Source organism: Zootermopsis nevadensis, unplaced genomic scaffold, assembly GCF_977971745.1.
Source record: "Zootermopsis nevadensis isolate Lab colony 2312 unplaced genomic scaffold, Znev_1.0 Znev_ptg000003l, whole genome shotgun sequence".
Classification (NCBI taxonomy): Eukaryota; Metazoa; Arthropoda; class Insecta; order Blattodea; family Termopsidae; genus Zootermopsis; species Zootermopsis nevadensis.
In genome coordinates, this window is record NW_028259135.1 from 10,861,391 (window position 1) to 10,879,830 (window position 18,440).

General features: G+C 41.1%; 2 protein-coding genes across 6 annotated transcripts in view; one reads left to right on the forward strand and one right to left on the reverse strand.

Moving 5' to 3' along the window:
• Positions 1-18,440, forward strand: part of LOC110836244 (alpha-1A adrenergic receptor-like) — a 66,906-nt gene that overhangs the window by 34,921 nt on the left and 13,545 nt on the right. For all 4 annotated transcript variants that reach the window (XM_022077241.2, XM_087342502.1, XM_087342504.1 and 1 more), the window contains exon 2: positions 2,231-3,415. In XM_022077241.2, coding sequence (XP_021932933.2) covers positions 2,522-3,415 — 894 coding nt within the window. In that variant the 5' untranslated portion in view covers positions 2,231-2,521. The remainder of the gene's footprint in view (positions 1-2,230; positions 3,416-18,440) is intronic.
• Positions 2,274-17,066, reverse strand: LOC110836240 (glucose dehydrogenase [FAD, quinone]). 2 transcript variants are annotated; one of them, XM_087342500.1, is made up of 3 exons: positions 16,971-17,066; positions 11,730-13,263; positions 2,274-5,407 (listed from the first exon to the last, which is right to left on the reverse strand). In XM_087342500.1, the coding sequence occupies exons 1-3, from the start codon at positions 16,991-16,993 to the stop codon at positions 5,054-5,056; spliced, it is 1,911 nt and encodes a 636-aa protein (XP_087198626.1). In that variant the 5' UTR covers positions 16,994-17,066; the 3' UTR covers positions 2,274-5,053. The 2 variants fall into 2 exon arrangements, with proteins under 2 accessions (XP_087198626.1, XP_021932924.1); XM_022077232.2 differs by having other exon boundaries at positions 11,730-13,267; positions 16,971-17,060.

Consider the following 18,440-nt stretch of genomic DNA (forward strand, 5'->3'; position numbering starts at 1 on the left):
TCTCTGGAGTATTAAATAAAAAAGAATGCAATAACAAAATCTGCGAGTACGTCATTAGGGCGGTTATGAAAGTAAAAGCTAGTGAAATTAAGAACACACGTGGGACGATAATAGGATTCCCTTGAGAGCTTCAAGAATGATGTCGAATAAAATAACATTGGAGAAACCAAGGATAAGACGGGTAGACCGAGTGTGATACACATAATAAAATAGATAAAAAATGAACAGCGCTTGTGGGAGGATAGAGAAGAGTTGAGATGCAGTTTGATGCGGTCTGTTGGAAACGTCAGTGGTTGACGATGATTTATTTCTGTGTCAGAATAAACCTAGAGGTGTTTTGGAAACTGGAGTAAGGTGGAAGGAAAAGTTTGGTCTTCGGAGAATTAGAGTCGAATAGCGCTGTTGAATCTTGCATTTTTAGCATCTTTTCTTATTATTTCAATCTCCTTTGTTCGAGTATTATGGATAATTATTGTGGTTGATGTTTCGTTGTTCATTTACTAGAAAACAAATCAATATAAAAATTTGAATTTGGTTGGCTTTTCTATCCAAAAGAAAGCATTTAAAAAGAAGTTATTTTACTGTTAATATTTTAATATTTTCCGTCAAATCACAATTTTTAATAAGATAATAAAATATAAAATATTTAAAATATCATTTCACGTTCCGCATCGAATGATCGATTTACAAATTGGAACGTCTCTTACGACATGTTTCGGTTATATTTAACCGTCCTCAGGTATAAATTAGATTGGTAAATTTAAAACTCGAATTACAATCCTTTTAAAATGTTATGCAGTTTATTGAAGATGTTCTTATCAGATTACTCTTATATATTAGAATGAAAGTAATTGTTTTTTATAGGCGTGGTTCATCTGATATTCAATATTAGTCTGTAAAGCAATGATTTAAAGAAAACATTAATAAATATGGAGTAATATAGAAAACAAAATGATGGAAGTAAATAAATAGTAGAATGTATAAGTAAAGTATATAATTTAATAAAAACATACCGGTGATGAGTTGATAGAGACATGACGTGTCTAGCGGAAGACATCTAGAAGTATTACTGTGTCGGGTCGAGATTTAATACTGAATTGCTGTTGCCACGTCAGTCATTTGCATAAACGTAAACATTATTTTTGCGTGCTCGTCCTTCGTTGTCACAACAAATGCCAGTTGTTATCTGCACGAGAGGGTTTATGGCAATGCCAGGTTATTAAATACGATGGCAGGATTGCCATTTTTATTCCCGTCACGTGACAATTCGCACTGGTTGGGATATACTAACAACGTACTTTAATTAGGAAAACTTCAAGCGTTTGACTACTCTGATATGATTATTTATCCCAGTTGTCTACATTATCGTCAAAGTAAGAGCATTGTGCTTTACCACCCTCATATCTGATGCCACCCCAGGCGAAAGAGAAAGTCTGTGGTCCCTTCTCTCATTTAAAAACAGCTCAACTTTTTCAGAACGTCGTCACAATTGATAACAGACACTGACGAAAATAGTCATTTATTTAATAATTTTAAAATGTGATCAAAGAAACATTAATAAAAATATGGTGTCACTCGGTCACATTAGTCGTTCGTCACCCTGATGATGGAGACGTCAGGCTCCTCCAAAATGTCGGTCATTGTCTATACGTTACAACATCCTTATAATAAAGATTTTCTATAACATTCTTCGCTCTATATATTTGTAATGCAACAGTCATTATTCTATGGTATTGGCTGCCGAATCTGAGGTGTTTTTTTTTTTTTGATTTTATTTCCTTATATATATATCCCAGTAACGTTCTTACCACCACTTCTGTTTTCCGGCTTCATATTTTTTTTATTTATTTTTCTGATTAATTAAGACAATATCAAAAACTAGTAGCGTTTCCGATCTTCGCGAATTTCTAATTATAAGTTGTCGTAAGTTTTAATGACGTTTCATTTATTCAGTTTCTATTCGTTTAATGTTTTGTCATTTAGTGCGGTTATATCCGGGTCACTGGAAGAGCCGAGAACAAATAATGAGACCAAAGTAAAAGTAGGTTCATTAAAAATTTCAGGCGAACAAGTGCACTTTTGGTAACCAGCTAATAATCATCTACAAAAATCTTTGCTGAAACTGAAATGATAATAATAATGTCTTGAGATGCAGATGTACTAATAACAGGGAAATATTTATAATTCATATATGCATGTTGGTTTTAATTACCTTTTTTTTTGTTAACAGGTCTGAAGGAACAAAATGGATGTCATCTGAAATGGACCAAGAGTTAAGTTTTCAACCAATTATGGATTTCGTTAATTACAAAAGAATCAGTACAAGATTGAAGAAGCTGTATCACTGAAGTGTCATGGTTGAATATTATTTCAGAGAGCTGACATTAAATCCGTCAAACTGAGAAGAATGTGTCTGTCATGAAATTTGCCTTTGAATAGTGAAATCGTCGGGAAATTTGTCGTTGGATGTTACCGCATCTGACGTGAAGTTAATTTTTCGGTAATATAAAAATCACTGACAATGAATTATAGTGACGAATATGTACCTTTGTCCATTGAGGATTGTCTCACAAGACGTCTGGAAGAAAACACTTCAAATTTCTTTGCCATCGAAAACATTTCATCCTCACAAACTGACACTAATGTACTCAGTGCGCCCTTTCTCGTCATTCTGCAGAACTGCAATTTGCTTACAGCAGATCTTCATGAAGTTTCCGTGACGACGTCTCCAGCTCGCGTATTTTCAGATTCATTGCTTGTTCTGGAAGCAGTCGCCCTGGGACTCATAATCTTGCTCACGATTGGCGGAAATCTTCTTGTGATAGTCGCAGTGGTACCCAGCCCAACACTACGTTCACCGACGCACTCTCTGATCGTGAACCTAGCAGTCGCAGATCTTCTTCTGGGTGTCACTGTGCTGCCTCTGTCGGCAACACGAGAACTGTCCGGAATATGGCTTCTGGGCCCCAGCCTCTGCTCTATATGGACATCTCTGGATGTCCTGTGCTGCACCGCCTCTATTCTGTCTCTGTGTGGTATTTCTGTCGACCGATATATCGGGGTTTCAAGACCGCTGGCTTATTCGCGAATCCTGACAAAGAGACGTGCCAGAGGACTCATTGCTGGGATATGGGCACTGGCTTTGGCTATAAGCATTGCACCTCCTCTGGGCTGGAGGGACGATTCAAGTGACACCGAATGCCACGTCAACAAGCAACTGGGCTACGTCATATTCTCTGCATGTGGCTCCTTCTATCTGCCGGCCCTCGTCATATTGGTGCTGTACGCGCTGGTCTATCGCGCTGCCTCAAGACACTCGAAATTCCTCCAGTCTGGGTCTAGGGTCACGCGTTCAGACGTCACCCTCAGAGTGCATCTAGGAAACAACAGTCTCAAGGGACACGCCACTGAAAGGGTAAGTTTTTGTTGTTGTTGTTGTTGTTGTTGTATGGCAGGGTTTAGTTTCGAAACTTCCATAGTCAGTTTAACATTGTCCTGGGAAAATGTTTCATAAATCTGGTTCCTGAATCTTTTAATTGTTTTGATTTACAGTGGACGCAAAATAACTCCGAGCTTCAACTGTTTTACTGTGAGAGGGCAAGAGGGGAGCAAGATGACAATGAGTCTGTAACTGAAAACATTTTCCCCTCTTAGTATCGACGCGGTCGTTTGCATTCTCATGTACTGACTGGTTTTTGAAGTTCACTGTATTCAACGAACCCAAGAACTATAAAACATTGGCAAAGCAGGCACACACTTTAACCCTCACGCGCTAATTTCACAGCTTAAACGTAATAATCTCGCATCAGACAGCACGAGGAAAAACTGGGTCATCTCTTCCCGGTCTACCTTTCTCTCACACGTGTGTTTGTAATGATCGTAGAAGCTCGGAGATATTTTGCGTCAAATATAATTAGTTAGATTTGAGGTTATTACAGCGAGATGAAGATGTCCTTGTTAGTCTTCTGGAGTTGTTGTAACGCTGTTTGCACTTTTAGATATAGTTTTGCAACCCCGAAGATCAACATCGACATTTTAATTTCAGTTTCGTGTTCCTCCGTTCTGCTAACCTTTGTATAGTCTCAGTTTATGATGAAACTCGAACAGCCTACACCTAGCTGATATCTTAATTTCGTGACCCAGATTTCACTAACATGGCGGCCATAGCCTTGCTAGTTTCTTTGCTCACATTTAACATTATATTGCGTGTTTCACCTGTGAATTAGGAGTCTTATAATTTTGTTGTGCTGATATGTCGTCAGACTTACAGTTCTGACCGCAATATGTAGTTGAATGTCGTAATAACAAGCACTGAGCACTTCACCGAGCGTTCTGATCTTCGTCTGTTATATAGGTGAGTAGTAACTTTGTGTACAGTCTGCTTTAACGTTCGTTAATACACGTCACTCCCATGGCGTATATTTACATCCTGTTTTTTTTAAAAAATTAATTCTACATCGAGCGTAGTAAATTTCTTCTTGGGTGATTGAGTGGTATATCAGTATGTTCAGAATCAATTTTTCTTTATAAAATCGTTAGTGAAAGTTTGCTTTTCTTATCCATATCACACACTAGTAGTGTAACTCAGTGAGATATTTAAGTAACAAACACATCCAGATATTAATTCACTCTGATTATTAGTAAAGAAATGACACAAATATTTAAGGGGAATCTTAGGGAATTTTGTATTCTTTCGTTTGCCGGACTGCTGGCATCCGATAGGTCTTGCGGCCGCCCATCTCAACACAGGGTTGATTTTTATATATTTTTAAATACTCAGATTGTTATCAATGTCCAAGTTGCTACTGTATGCTTCTCATGCGTTTTTTCCTATATAATGTAGAGGCTGTCAGATTATTTCAGTGTCCAGTTTATGTTTAACCACGTACGTTAATCGAAAAAAACAACAAAATTACTCTGTCTCAAGCTTCTGTTCGTGGCCGTCTTGTCTCGTCTTCATGTTCGTTCTGCCCTTATGAGAAGAACCAACTGTTGCATTTTTCATCCCCCGGAGAGAATAGGTCCCCCCCCCCACACACACACATCTTGGGCGTCACGTGCTTTTCCTCCACGCCAGTTTGATCATGTCGGAGGCCTTCTCGCCGATCATGTAGGCCGGGCCCATCGTGTGGCTGGTAGGAATCACGGGCATGATGGAAGCGTCCACCACTCGAAGGCCTTCGATTCCTCTGACCCGCAGTTCGGGGTCCACGACGGCGTCAGGGTCGGAATCGGGTCCCATCTTGCACGTCCCAACCTGGTGCTGCAGGGTCGTCGTGACCAATCTAGCAGCGCACTCCCAGTACGCGTCTGACCCGAAGTCCATGTGTTCACATCCCGGGAAGGGGATGTTGTGGAGTTTGCTGTCGAACTTCTGGAACGCTTTCGTCTGGCTCAGGGCAATTGCCTGGTGGGAGAACGAAAAAGACTCATCTCATAAATGTTTACATTTGGTTTATTGCTGTTGCATCAGGAAAACTAAACGTCAAAACCCTCAAGTCTACGTTAGGCTTGTGGGTAGATACCAACGTTTCGGAAGAATATATTCCCCCGAAATTTTGTTATCTACCTACATGTCCATGTGGTTAACCCTTAAGATTAAACATCGACATCTTCATTGCCAAGAGAACCTCAAATCATATATATATATATAATATATATATATATATATATATATATATATATACACACTTTTGATCTGTTATTTTGTTTGTTGGTTAATGAATAAGTTTTCCCGTTTCCAGAACCAATTCGAGATTTGTAGCAAGCTGTATATTGTTTCTGTGCATTTATACTACACGAAACTAACTTTGTGTTGGGTTGGGATTAATTTAACAAACACATCTGTTTCCAATTGTAGTTTCATAAACCATGAGACGTGAATTCTGTACAACTTAATGCTTAATACTGTAACTCTTAAGTGCAGCCAAAGATGTTTAGAGGAAGATTTGAGGTTTTCACAGCGATGAGTATGAAGATTTCTGTCTTCTGGGTTGTTGCGCTGTGTAGTCTGGTCGATGTTTATCAACGTTTCGGAGGTCATACTGCCTCCGTCATCAGGGCGATTCTTTCTAAGTTGTCTACGCTATGAAGATTTATGTCTTCTGGGTTGTTGCGCTGTGTATTCTGGTCGATGTTTATCAACGTTTCGGAGGTCATACTGCCTCCGTCATCAGGGCGATTCTTTCTAAGTTGTCTACGCTATGAAGATTTCTGTCTTCTGGGTTGTTGCGCTGTGTAGTCTGGTCGATGTTTATCAACGTTTCGGAGGTCATACTGCCTCCGTCATCAGGGCGATTCTTTCTAAGTTGTCTACGCTATGAAGATTTCTGTCTTCTGGGTTGTTGCGCTGTGTAGTCTGGTCGATGTTTATCAACGTTTCGGAGGTCATACTACCTCCATCATCAGGGCGATGAGTATGAAGATTTCTGTCTTCTGGGTTGTTGCGCTGTGTAGTCTGGTCGATGTTTACCAACGTTTCAGAGGTCATACTGCCTCCGTCATCAGAGTATGAAGATTTCTGTCTTCTGGGTTGTTGCGCTGTGTAGTCTGGTCGATGTTTATCAACGTTTCGGAGGTCATACTGCCTCCGCCATCAGAGCGATTCTTTCTAAGTTGTCTACGCTATGAAGATTTCTGTCTTCTGGGTTGTTGCGCTATGTAGTCTGGTCGATGTTTATCAACGTTTCGGAGGTCATACTGCCTCCGTCATCAGGGCGATTCTTTCTAAGTTATCTACGCTATGAAGATTTCTGTCTTCTGGGTTGTTGCGCTGTGTAGTCTGGTCTTCGCCCTGATGATGGAGGCAGTATGACCTCTGAAACGTTGGTTAACATCGACCAGACTACACAGCGCAACAAACCAGAAGACAGAAATCTTCATGTTTAGATGAATGGTGGCATATCTCCTCATATCCTTAGCGTATTAGATGGATATAATTGGTCAGCTCCACGCTTCCCCTCCTTTACTCTGGGTGGGGGGATGGGGGAGATTCCTTCTGTATTTTATCGATTTAGTTGTCTGGGTCGGCTCCAGGTCATGTCCTGACGCAAAAGTGACGGAGATGAAAAGTGCCTGCTTCAGGCGGTAGTCAAACCACGAGTTAGAATTTAACTACACGCCAAACTCAGCATCTTTATGTGAACATGTGCAGGTGTTTCGCCGCAAGAGAACTTATGACCTTACGTACGCAGAAGTCGCAAATGTTCTGTGCTCATAACTCGATCGCTGCAGTTGTGTGAGCAAAGTCTATGTTCATGGAATTATCGCTCTGACGATGGAGTTCCTCTTAAACGTCTCAGTATCTACCAGACTACGCGGGTTAACATCCCAGATGACAGCCACCTTCGTATAGGTAGCCGTGAGAACCTGAAATCTCGCCTTGCTCTGTTTCGTGTGAGGTAGTTTTGATATGTAATCTAGTCGTCAATCATTCACATCGTAACTAAACGGGTCGCATCATCGCAGAATTTCAGTTGCGCCGAGTCGAATTACTCTGCGTTCATATTACAGTAACCCTCCACGTAAAAACACCACTTCCATTGTACATCGTTAATCATTTTGTTAATTTTTTTTCGGGATAATTTATACAGCTATAAAAACTGTCACGCGAAGTCGAAAGGTCAGTGTGATGAGCTTCGCCCCACTAAGAAATAAAGTTGCGAAAGATTTCGTGTGAAACCAAAAAATCTATCATTATGACGCGTTTGGTCTATCGCGCGTTCGAAGTTTTATCGTCTTAGCGTCTTTACGTAAGACTTTGTTTGTTTCCTGTCTCCCAGAGCTCGTTAACTTATTCATTAGAACCGCCTGACCTTATACTGAGCCAACAGAATGCAGTCCATATCCTCAATCCATGTTTCTGTAATACTCGTATTAATCTTTTAAAAACAGATATATCTCCAAAGTGAGTTTTTCTTTTGCTGTTAGACAAAAATTTTCTATGAATTTCTCACCTCTCCCAAGCGTGCTATATAGCAGTGGTATTCAACCTGGGGTACGCGTACCCCCGGGGGTACGCGAATACATCTTAAGGGGTACGTGAAATTTAAAAAAATATATATTATTTTACGATAAACACTGAATAATCAGTAATGTAATTTATTTAATTTATTTTAGATGTAGATTATATACTATGTATAACTTGAATTATACACCAACAACTTTGGGGGTACAGAGTTGAAGAGAAATTATATCTGGGGGTACGCGAAGACATCTTAGGGGGTACGTGAAATTTAAAAATATATATATATATATTATTTTATGATAAACACTGAATAATGAGTAATGTAATTTATTTAATTTATTTTAGAAGTAGATTATATGCTATGTATAACTTGAATTATACACCAACAACTTTGGGGGTACAAAGTTGAAGAGAAATTATATCTGGGGGTACGCGAACAAAAAAGGTTGAATACCACTGCTATATAGTATAGCTCTCATTTCCTTATTCTCCATGATTTGGTTACTATAACAATAGTTGGTGTGGAGTACTAATTACGAAGTTCTTAGTTATATATTTCTTGTCGTGTTCCTGTTAACTTCCTCTGTCCCTAGGGTCCAAATATTTTCTTCAGAGCTCTATTACAAAACGCCCTCAACTTTTCTCCTTCTCTTGGGTGTGGAAGGGGAGGAGGGGCGAAATTACAAATGTTTTTAATGGCCAGTCGGTACTTCAGTATAAATTTTACGTAATTTATATTGTCTTAAATGTTTTTTTGAGACGCGGGGAAATGAATCAAGACTTGTAACAAGTTTTTTTTTAAAAAAATCTTGCTAATTCATCAGACGTTATAATTTTTTCTTAGAACTTTTTAATGTTGAATGCATGTAGGAATTATTATCGAAGGCAAAATCTGTCCCTGTGCTTAAATAAGCAAAACATCATAAATAGATTTGAAGTACCACAGGTTTAAATACACACAGTCTTCGCATCGGCTGTAGCCAGAAATGAATGTTCAGTTTCACGTTCCAGCTTTATCCCACCCCATCCAACACGATCCTATGTGGGCCCGCTGGTAGCGAAGAGATGAAATCATCGCCCCATCCGGGAATCGAACGTAAGATCCACAGGCGCTACCTTTTCACGCCTCTTCTGGCCTTGGTATGACTAAGAAATATCCTAATTATAATGACCGACTTCAGTGGCGTGACGAGGGTTGAATGAAATGACACGCTAATGCATACGTTCAATTTAAACTGACATATAAACAAAATTCATACCTCATTAGTGAGTTAATAACTTCGGTCTGACACACATCGCTTTTAAACCGGTTTCTAGCGGATGTTCAAGGACGTTACACGTTATGTAATATTGAGGGGTTTTTTTGTAGGTCACTTCAGTTGAGTGAAAGTGCACGACATCGAAGGCCATGACAGTGCTAAACGTCCTGTGTTCGTAACCAGTTACTAGTTTGGAAGATGGCATTTAGAGTGAATGATGCAAGCACAGACAGTATGAACTGGGCAAGTAGCATGCAATTTACGTTCGGCTTACTATATTTACTGCGGAGAAGCTTTAAATGTGTACGGCTTCTAGTTTTAATCATTTAAATACCTAGTGGTAACGAGACGTACCACCTGGTTTACGCTAGCGACCAGCGTAAGTCTTTCAGTCTGGTTGGTTGCAGCTGGCTAACGATGATTTTTTTTTTCTGAAGCTGAATTACGAAATTAATCTTCTGTTTTTCAAAGTGTTAGCCGGGCGAACGCGGTTGACACTAATCTCAGACCCTAGATGCAGCAATTGTTCAATGAAATATTGTTCGTGCCTGCCGTGTGTCGTATCCTTAATGTTATCCGCTAAATAAAAAGTCGAGATTTTAACTCCGCGTAGTAGAGTCTGTATCGATAAGTTGACATTTGCTTAGCTTGTTAAGAAATGCCCTGTTTCTCTCTCTCATGAAATCTGAATGTTTAGCACTGTTTACAAAAGGTAGAAATTGAATCCAATCAAGAATCTAGACACCGTGTCTTATTATTTTGATTTCTGTCCTTGTTTTTACACAATTTCTGCGAAAGTGATTTGTTAAATTGTAAAGAACAGCGTTTATTTACTGTGGCTGAAGTAACCTGCTCCAACTTGTTGCGTCTGAAAAGGGCTACGTGATTTCCTCGTGACGAAATCTTTCAGATTGCAATCAGATGGCAATGCAAGTGGATGTCAACTATCAACACAGGTCATACGAAGTATTGCACATAATGGATGCATCGGTAAAGAGAAATCTTAGTGACCCAATTGTACAAACAAGCGATAGTGTTTACACAAGTTATTGCTTCTTAATTTACTGAAATATTGCATTAAAAGTAATTTGAGATTTTCACGGCGGATTGAGTTTAGACTGTGGACTTCGGTATTTTTGCGCTACAAAGTCTTCTCTGAGAATGGTTGCAGTATGTTCCCAGTACAGGCACAGTAACCTAAAAGACCACAATCTGTAAACACTAACATTCTCGCATTGTGACTGAGTAAAATCAGGACTTTAATATGCATTTTTAATTAATTGTAACACTTATCTGCGAAGTTGTGAGAGAACTGAAAAGTTGGAACGCGAGAAGTGACTGTACACGTGGCATCTCTGAATTTGCCCAAGTCTGAAGAAGTTTTGCGTGAGTAGTCAACACCAAATGTCATCTAGAGAATTTATTTTTGTACACAGAACGTATTTTGCTCGGAAACTCCCATTCGTCATCTTTCGCTTATTAAAATGTGAGACGTCATTGCAGACAGGAAACAACATCTCGCTGTCTGTTGACGATGTGAGGGGTTTATCTGAGCGAAGATATTTATTAGACATTCTTTATGCATAGCTTTGCGTACGAGGTCTTCTATAAAACTTGTGTCCATCCGATTTGCTGCTTCTATCTAGTCTCTAGTAAACGAGCGCATTGCGTCACGGGATTCCATTTTAAATTCCTGAAGCATCTTCGTTGCTAGGTAACGCGATAATAAGTGGAATCTATCCGACATTTTTGAGATTCTCTTCGATACTGAACAGTGCAGACTTTAGAATTTTTCTCCTCTCCTGAAGAACAGCTGTCACTCGTGTAAAGTTTAGGAATTTGAAATGCTATGGTTATGTACTAGTGTTCACTGAAACCAAACTTCGTCTCCCCCATGCGTGCTACATGCACCACCCCTCCCTTTATCTCTGGTTTCTTCGCCATAAATAATATTTTTTTGAGGAGTACAATTTATGAACCTCCTCCTCATACAATTTTCTCCAACTCCACCTTAATTCCTCTTCGAGCAAAGCTGTCCGTCTACAATTAATAGAGAAGCTTATAGGGAGAGAACGTATAGCTCCTGATCAGTCATGACCGCGACCCTGGTTGAGTGTGAGTGATCAGCTTCACGCCCCGGCCGCGTTCAACCCCCGAGGAAAGGACCCCTGGATGTTAGTTTCTGTTATTTCGGTCCAAATCGGGATACCCTATTTTTAGACACCCTGTTTCTCAACCCTTAAGCTGAATGACCGAGTTTTATACCCATATAGCAGGAGCTGTATACCTCTTCCCTCAAGTGCCGACATGGCGTATAGTGGGACTGCTTTTATACCTGTTTGAATGTTTCCAAAGATAGGTACACGATGAGTCCAATTTTGCTACGGACATGCAATATTACTTATATTTAGAATTTTTTGCATATTTAAAGGCAGGTGTTGAAGTTAACGTAGTTTTGTGTGCAGTGTGCCACAATTATCAACCAAGTAAGGAACAGAACTCACGTGTTTAACTCCTTCCACCAAGACGTGGAGATCATGCTTGTCATCGAAGTAATTGGCGAACAGCAGAGGAGAATGAAACGGGTCCTTGGATCGAAGCTTCACTCGCCCCCGACTTCTCGGTCTTAATATAATCGGCACCAGCGCGAACGCATCCTTCCCAGCTACGGGCCCAAACACCTGTTGGTACAGCTTCTCCGTGATGCCGAGTCCTCTCCGGAGGCTACCCGCCGTGTCCCCGGTCAGAGTTCCAGGCGCGCATACTATCTCCAGGTCTGGCCATTCGTAATCCGGGTCTTCAGGCCTGCTTCCGTTGCTGTATTTAGTTTGGATGAATGCAATGCCTTCGGCACCTCCTGGGATCGTTAGAGGGCCATTTCTGTTGAGCAAATAGTCCAGGCCGTAATTGACGTTGAACACAAGTCTTCCTTCAATGAGGCTTACTGAATCGTTGATGAGAAACGCAAGAGCTGCCATGGAAACGTGGTCTTGAAGGTTGTATCCGACTTTCAGGTCTTTGATGACGGGAATTCCTACTTCTTCGAGGTGTTCACGAGGGCCCACGCCAGACAACATGAGGAGCTGGGCCGAGTTGAATACACCGGCGGATAGAATCACTTCCTTTCGTACGCGTACTACGTGCGTACGTCTGTTTTTGACGAACTGAACACCAAATGCTTGATTTGTCTTGGGATTTATCAGCACTTTTGTGACTCTTGCTTGTTTTGCGATATGAAGGTTTGGCCGGTTTCTTATTGGCCGAAGAAAGGCTTTCGACGCGCTGCATCGAGTACCGTTTCTGATTGTGGCTTGTACGTACGAGAAGCCGATCTGTGACTCTGAACTTGGGTCCCTTACTTCGTAACCCTTTTCCTTGCCTGCTTCTAAAAACGCTGGAACAATAGGCGTCCTCCAAGGAGCTTCCTGGACGTTTAAATATCCCCCCGTTGAATGATACGGTGAATTAATCAATTCTGGAATACCGACGTCTTCCGACTTCAAGAAGTAAGGCAGAACGCTGTCGTATCCCCATCCTTTGTTACCAAGAGCCTCCCAGAGGTCATAGTCTCGTCTATTACCTCTGGTGTATACCATGTAATTAATTACACTAGTTCCTCCCATTACTTTTCCACGAGGCCACCTACAGCGTTTTCCTTCCATGCCTCGACAGTAATTTTCGTCTGGTTCGGTTCTGTAGCCCCAGTTGAACCCCAGAAATTGCACGTAGCTCGCCATAAGCGGTATGTCGGTCACAAAGTTCTCTTCTCCACCGGCCTCGAGTAGTAAAACGGACCACCCTGGCACCTCCGTCAGCCTGTTGGCTACAACAGATCCACCGGAACCGGCTCCTACCACTACGAAATCGTACTCTGCATTGAAGACGTTGGTGTCGTAAGTTACTCCTTCGGAGTTCTGAAGGCCGCTGCGGATGAGACCCAGTAAACTGTCCAGAAGGGACTGTTGTGCCCTCACGCTGTTCAGAGACGCCGCTGTGAGTAGGAGGCAACGGATTAGTAGCCGATGATGCTTCATTGTTCTGTCTGAAACACACGAACAAACATTAACATAAGAACGGGCTTGCAGGTCTGTACCGCGTTCTAGCCAGTGCCACGATATCTTCCTTCAGAGGCCTTTTGGGAGATTATATTAAAATAATCTTGAAATAAACAGGAGATGAAATTGTGATGGTCTGGATCAAACTGGCGAGTGTTTCTCTCGAAACGCTGGTGTAGATGTCCACGCCGCTGTACAACCTAGAACATCAACATCTTCACCTCCGCGAGAACCTCAGATTTCTATACGCAACCTTGGTTGTATTTCAGTCCGTGGACAGAAGGGCCCAGACGAGCTTTTCGTTTTAGGTCGCCTCGCGTTTTGTAGCAGAGTCTGGCTCTAACTTCATTTGAGTTTCAAAAAAGCTGTGACCGCTAGTTGATGACGTGGCTGCGCGGCTCGGTGACCTTTCCCTGTTTCCCCGCTAGATTTAATCTGTTAGTAGTTTTCAATTACTCGCCTTTCCGGAGAGCGTCGCTTCAATTAGGTTCTTTCTGGTTATGTGGTTTGGTTATAACTAACACTGTGGCTCTAGCAGAAACCCAAGGTTCGACACCAATGACACGTCAGAGCCAGTCACTGGACACAATCGTGAGACACTTCCATCAATCTCCCTAAGATCAACTTTGATGTCATTCTTTGATCCCTGTCCTTCTCCTTTTTCAAAGATCTATCGCCCAAGAGATTTCCGCACAAAATATCTGCCTGCATTCCTTGTCTCCCCATCTTAGACACGTATTGAGCTCAACTCGTATTATTCTTTCTCCAGATTTCACTAAACTAACAACACTAAGTCATCTGTACAAATCACAAAGCTTATTATTATGTCGTGTTGTATATTACTTATTTATTTAATCTTGTGTCAGGATATTTTTTTTTTCAAGCGCGTGTTTCTCCTTATTCATGATCCATTATCATTCTCCTATCATTCGAGGCTGTTTTATTCTCTGACGTAATTAATTCTGAACCAAATATCAACAGATCTTAGATTTCTGGTATAACTCCGTGGGATGATTATAACCCCATCGCGAGGTGTCCAGCGTTTACAAACCCGGGGCATGTAGCCTTTGAGGGAGCCTTGAGTTGACTAGTTTATACTCTTTTTTTATTTTTTATGCTGTATTGCTGTGAGTTCTAAGCTTTTTTTTTATCACATTTTGATTTCACATTAGCGTAAAGACGACGAAGAAACTATGTCTTATTTCTATATTTCAGTTTGTATGTATTGTATTTCTTAAAAATGTATGAGAGAATTTTTTGTGGGGAGGGGGGGGGTGTCCGCGGCACAAGAGATGTTGAGGACCAGTAGCTACGAACATTAGACAAACTTACATAGAAAAACACTTAAAAAGATAAATATACATTTCTCAAAAAAGAGAGAAAATGAAATTCTAGTACTTTACGTGAAATATATTAATGCTCGATTTGGAAACTTGGTAACCACTCCCGGCTACGGGCTTGGCTTCTTGAGTCTCGCTACCAAATTAATTATGGCAGAACCCACTTGGCATTGTCCCGTCTGCAAGCCGTATTTCCCTGATACGCTGGAGAACAAGTGTTAGTTTACTGCGCCCAACGTTAGAAGGTGGGAGGGGATGGGTTGTCGACCTTTCAAACAGCCTAGGAACTTGTTATTAAGTCGTGATTACGTGACTGGAAACGGCTTTGATGTTTCAATACTGTGCATTCAGTGTTTAGGGAATATTATTATGTGTCTACTTTGTAGGAGAAGATGTCAGTGACATATTCACAAAATAGTGTCGACTTCATCCGTTGACCGAGTGTGAACCCTTTTAATAATGTCTGTTTCAAAATGTTCCGCGTTTCTTTTATATTTCATACCATGATTCAATATTGAATCCAGTCGGAAGCGGGAAATGTGCGAGCACAATATTCGGACAAGTGAGTTTCAGAACATCGTATTTTTTTGACTGAACGAGATCGATGCACGACTTGATGAGGAGGATGAAATGAACATCACACGGGGAAGGTGAGAAATACGTACAATTCTAATTAAAATTGTGTGATGAAGTCCGTATCTTTGCATGTTGCTAAAACATTCTATTTATGGATTTCATTTGGTTTACACAATGCAGACCAGAGATGTTTCTTAATTTGGGCCAATTAAAATATATTTATAGCAGTGATACCACGCGTTACCTTGACTACAAGAACCGCGTCTTTGTACGACGTGCACAGAATAAATTCTTATAGGACTGATGTCTGTCAACTCACCCGCACATTTCAACTCGAAAGCCGCTTGGTATTAACGTTATGCCATTGGATGCCACTTCCAAACTCTTATATCAACGTGACGGACGGACGTATGCACACGAATTGTGACGTATAGTGATTTTATCACCACTTAATTTTTTTTTTTATTATTATTATTTGTAGTGTTCTGTCTGACGACAGGTCCATATGAACAGGATCCTTCCATCCTTTTCTCGGACTGGGACCTGTTCATATACGTTCTTGGCAGATGATCCAGAAGTGGTTTGCCATTGCCTTCTTCTGTGTGTGAATGGAGTAATTGTTGGGATGCCACGGAGGAAAACTCCGTGTTGCCTAGACCACGGCCTTGCCCAACACAAGTTATAAATTCGAACCCGAGACCCCAGGATTACAAGGCCAGCGTTCTAACCGCTAGACCACCGTGGCAGATCTTCGAAAAATACGTAACTTTTAACGATGGACCCTTCTGGATTGTTGCGCTGTGTAGTAGAAGTTTTCTGACGTTTCAGTGGAACCAGTTTTTGTCTGCTTACGAGTTCACAAAATAATTTAAAAAGTTTAATGTCAGTCTCGTTAAACATTCAGAAATCGAAAAATGCCCCACGTGAAAGTAATAGACCGCAAAGGGATATGGAAAAAAAACCTGGATGAGTTTTATATATGGTGATGGGGAGAAGAGTATTTTAGCAAGTTTTATTTCACACGTAATGATCCCATTAATGGACACCATGAACGCTTTTTTAACATGGGGCTACGTGCTCAGATATTCACTTTTTGCCTCCTAGTAGATTTTGTAGTCATCTGCCACTACAGTTGAGCCATGGGATGCAACTGTAAGGTCCACGAACATTTTTAAAAAAAAATATTTTTGTTGTTGCTATTTTCCAACTGATTATCGTCGATGATAACCATTTTGTTTCAAATCTAATCACGACACACTGAAACTTATTTATCCTAAATGAAGCTGTGTACCTGTAGCTGTGCGAAATGCATCTGGTTTTAATCTCTTTAACCTGATGTAATAATAACCAGTCTGTGATGAAAAGTTGGTGTATTGTTTTGTTTATGTTGATACGTCACTGAATAACACGATACAAATTTATTTACCTTGTTTTTGCGATAACGAAAAATGTTTCACATTAATTATGTGTACTTTAAGAGATCTGTACTTAATTTTAATTTTGTCTCTGTACATTAAGTCATTTTAAAGATTCTAAAAATTTGGTTTATTTTATGTTTATGTAAAGAATGTGCTGAACTTGGTCGTGAACTAGATTCGTGCAGCTTATTTTATATTTACCAAATTTCTTTATAATGCGTAAAGTATTTACTTTGATGAAACAGATGTAGCCATTTTCTTTTTTCATTTTCATGGCGATTTGTGGTAATGAAAAACAATACGCGTGTACGAAATTTCTCACCAGTAATCTGACCGAACGTTTTGCGTTTACTTACACAGTTTGGATGTTGAAACGCATCCGAATCGTCAGAGTATATGGACACCGGTCCTCCCCAAGCAGCGACCGAGAGATCGCGCCTCTGAGCGCACAAGCCACTTACTGACTGATCCACTGTTCGTAACTCCACCGGCTGCAAGTCTAGTCAAGGTCGGAGAGAGTCTCCGGTGGTCTCGACAGATTGTAGTTGCCAGGTCGCACCCCCTTAAATCAAACAATCTCTTGGAAATTCGATGATGTGTTCATGTAATGTTGAGGAGGATATTTGGGCCTAGGAGAGAAGACGATGGGGCATGGAGAAAACTGCATAATGACGAGCTTAAAAATCTGTACTCCTCCCCCAATATTGTCAGGGTGATTAAGTCGAGAAGAATGAGATGGGCTGGGCATGTAGCGCGCATGGATGTGGCTAGAGGTGTGCACCGGGTATTGGTTGGGAATCCTGAGGGGAAGAGACCGCTGGGGAGACCTAGACGTAGATGGGAGGATAATCTCAGGCGGGATCTATGGGAGATAGGAGTTGAAGGAGACTGGATTTTGTTGGCCCAGGACAGGGTCCGGTGGAGGGCTTTGGTTAATTCGGTGATGAACCTTTGAGTTCCGTAAGCCATCTGGTTGGTTGGGTCCACTATTTGGGAAGCCTGAGGGGAAGAGACCTCTGGGGAGACCTAGACGTAGATGGGAGGATAATCTCAGGCGGGATCTATGGGAGATAGGAGCTCAAGGAGACTGGATTTTGTTGGCCCAGGACAGGGTCCGGTGGAGGGCTTTGGTTAATTCGGTGATGAACCTTCGGGTTCCGTAAGCCATCTAGTTAGTTAGGTAGTTCATGTAAAGTTGACTGTGGCGGTTAACGTTTGCACCGAGCGGTGCAGACATATAGGGGTGGAGTTGTCAGCTTCACACTCTGGGCCGCTTTAACCCCGAGGAAAAACGTGGTACCCAATGGGCAGGAGACTGGATGAGGTCCCAGAACAGGTGTGGATGCTGTGGTAAGTGGGTTATCTCGATATTGTTTCCATCTTCAGGGCTGAAGTGGCGATACTGAGAAGTGGAAGGATTAATATAGGGTTGGAGTAACTGAATACTGAAGAGGTTGAGCCAATTAGAGACTAGGAATTAGGGGAAGAATGTTCCGGGCCAATAGGGAGTCTCCGAACACGCGTCGTAAGGTTAAGGGCTGTATAGAGAATATATGGAGAATAAATCGCCCCCATTTTAATATTATACTCCTACCTTCGCTTAGGTATCCTTGGCGGTCTGTCGTTTCAGGTTTTTCAGCTAAAATTTTGTGTGCATTTCTCATCTCTTCTATGCGTTCTACATGCCCCTCACATCCCATCCTCTTCGATATGTAATGGTCTACAGTAAATTGGTATATGCGGTTGAGACGTAGATCTGAACCAGCTGTTTCTCCAATACAGGTCGGATTCTTTTTCACGCAGGTAAACTGCTCATTAATGATTTC

Bases quoted from the DNA above. Each gene is read 5' to 3' on its own strand.
- LOC110836240 (XM_087342500.1), bottom strand. From the start codon at position 16,993: ATGCGTTTCAACATCCAAACTGT. The intron at 13,264-16,970 runs GTAAGTAAACGC...TGTTTCAGACAG, and splicing joins CGTTTCAACATCCAAACTGT to AACAATGAAGCATCATCGGC. The intron at 5,408-11,729 runs GTGAGTTCTGTT...TTCTCCCACCAG, and splicing joins TGGTGGAAGGAGTTAAACAC to GCAATTGCCCTGAGCCAGAC.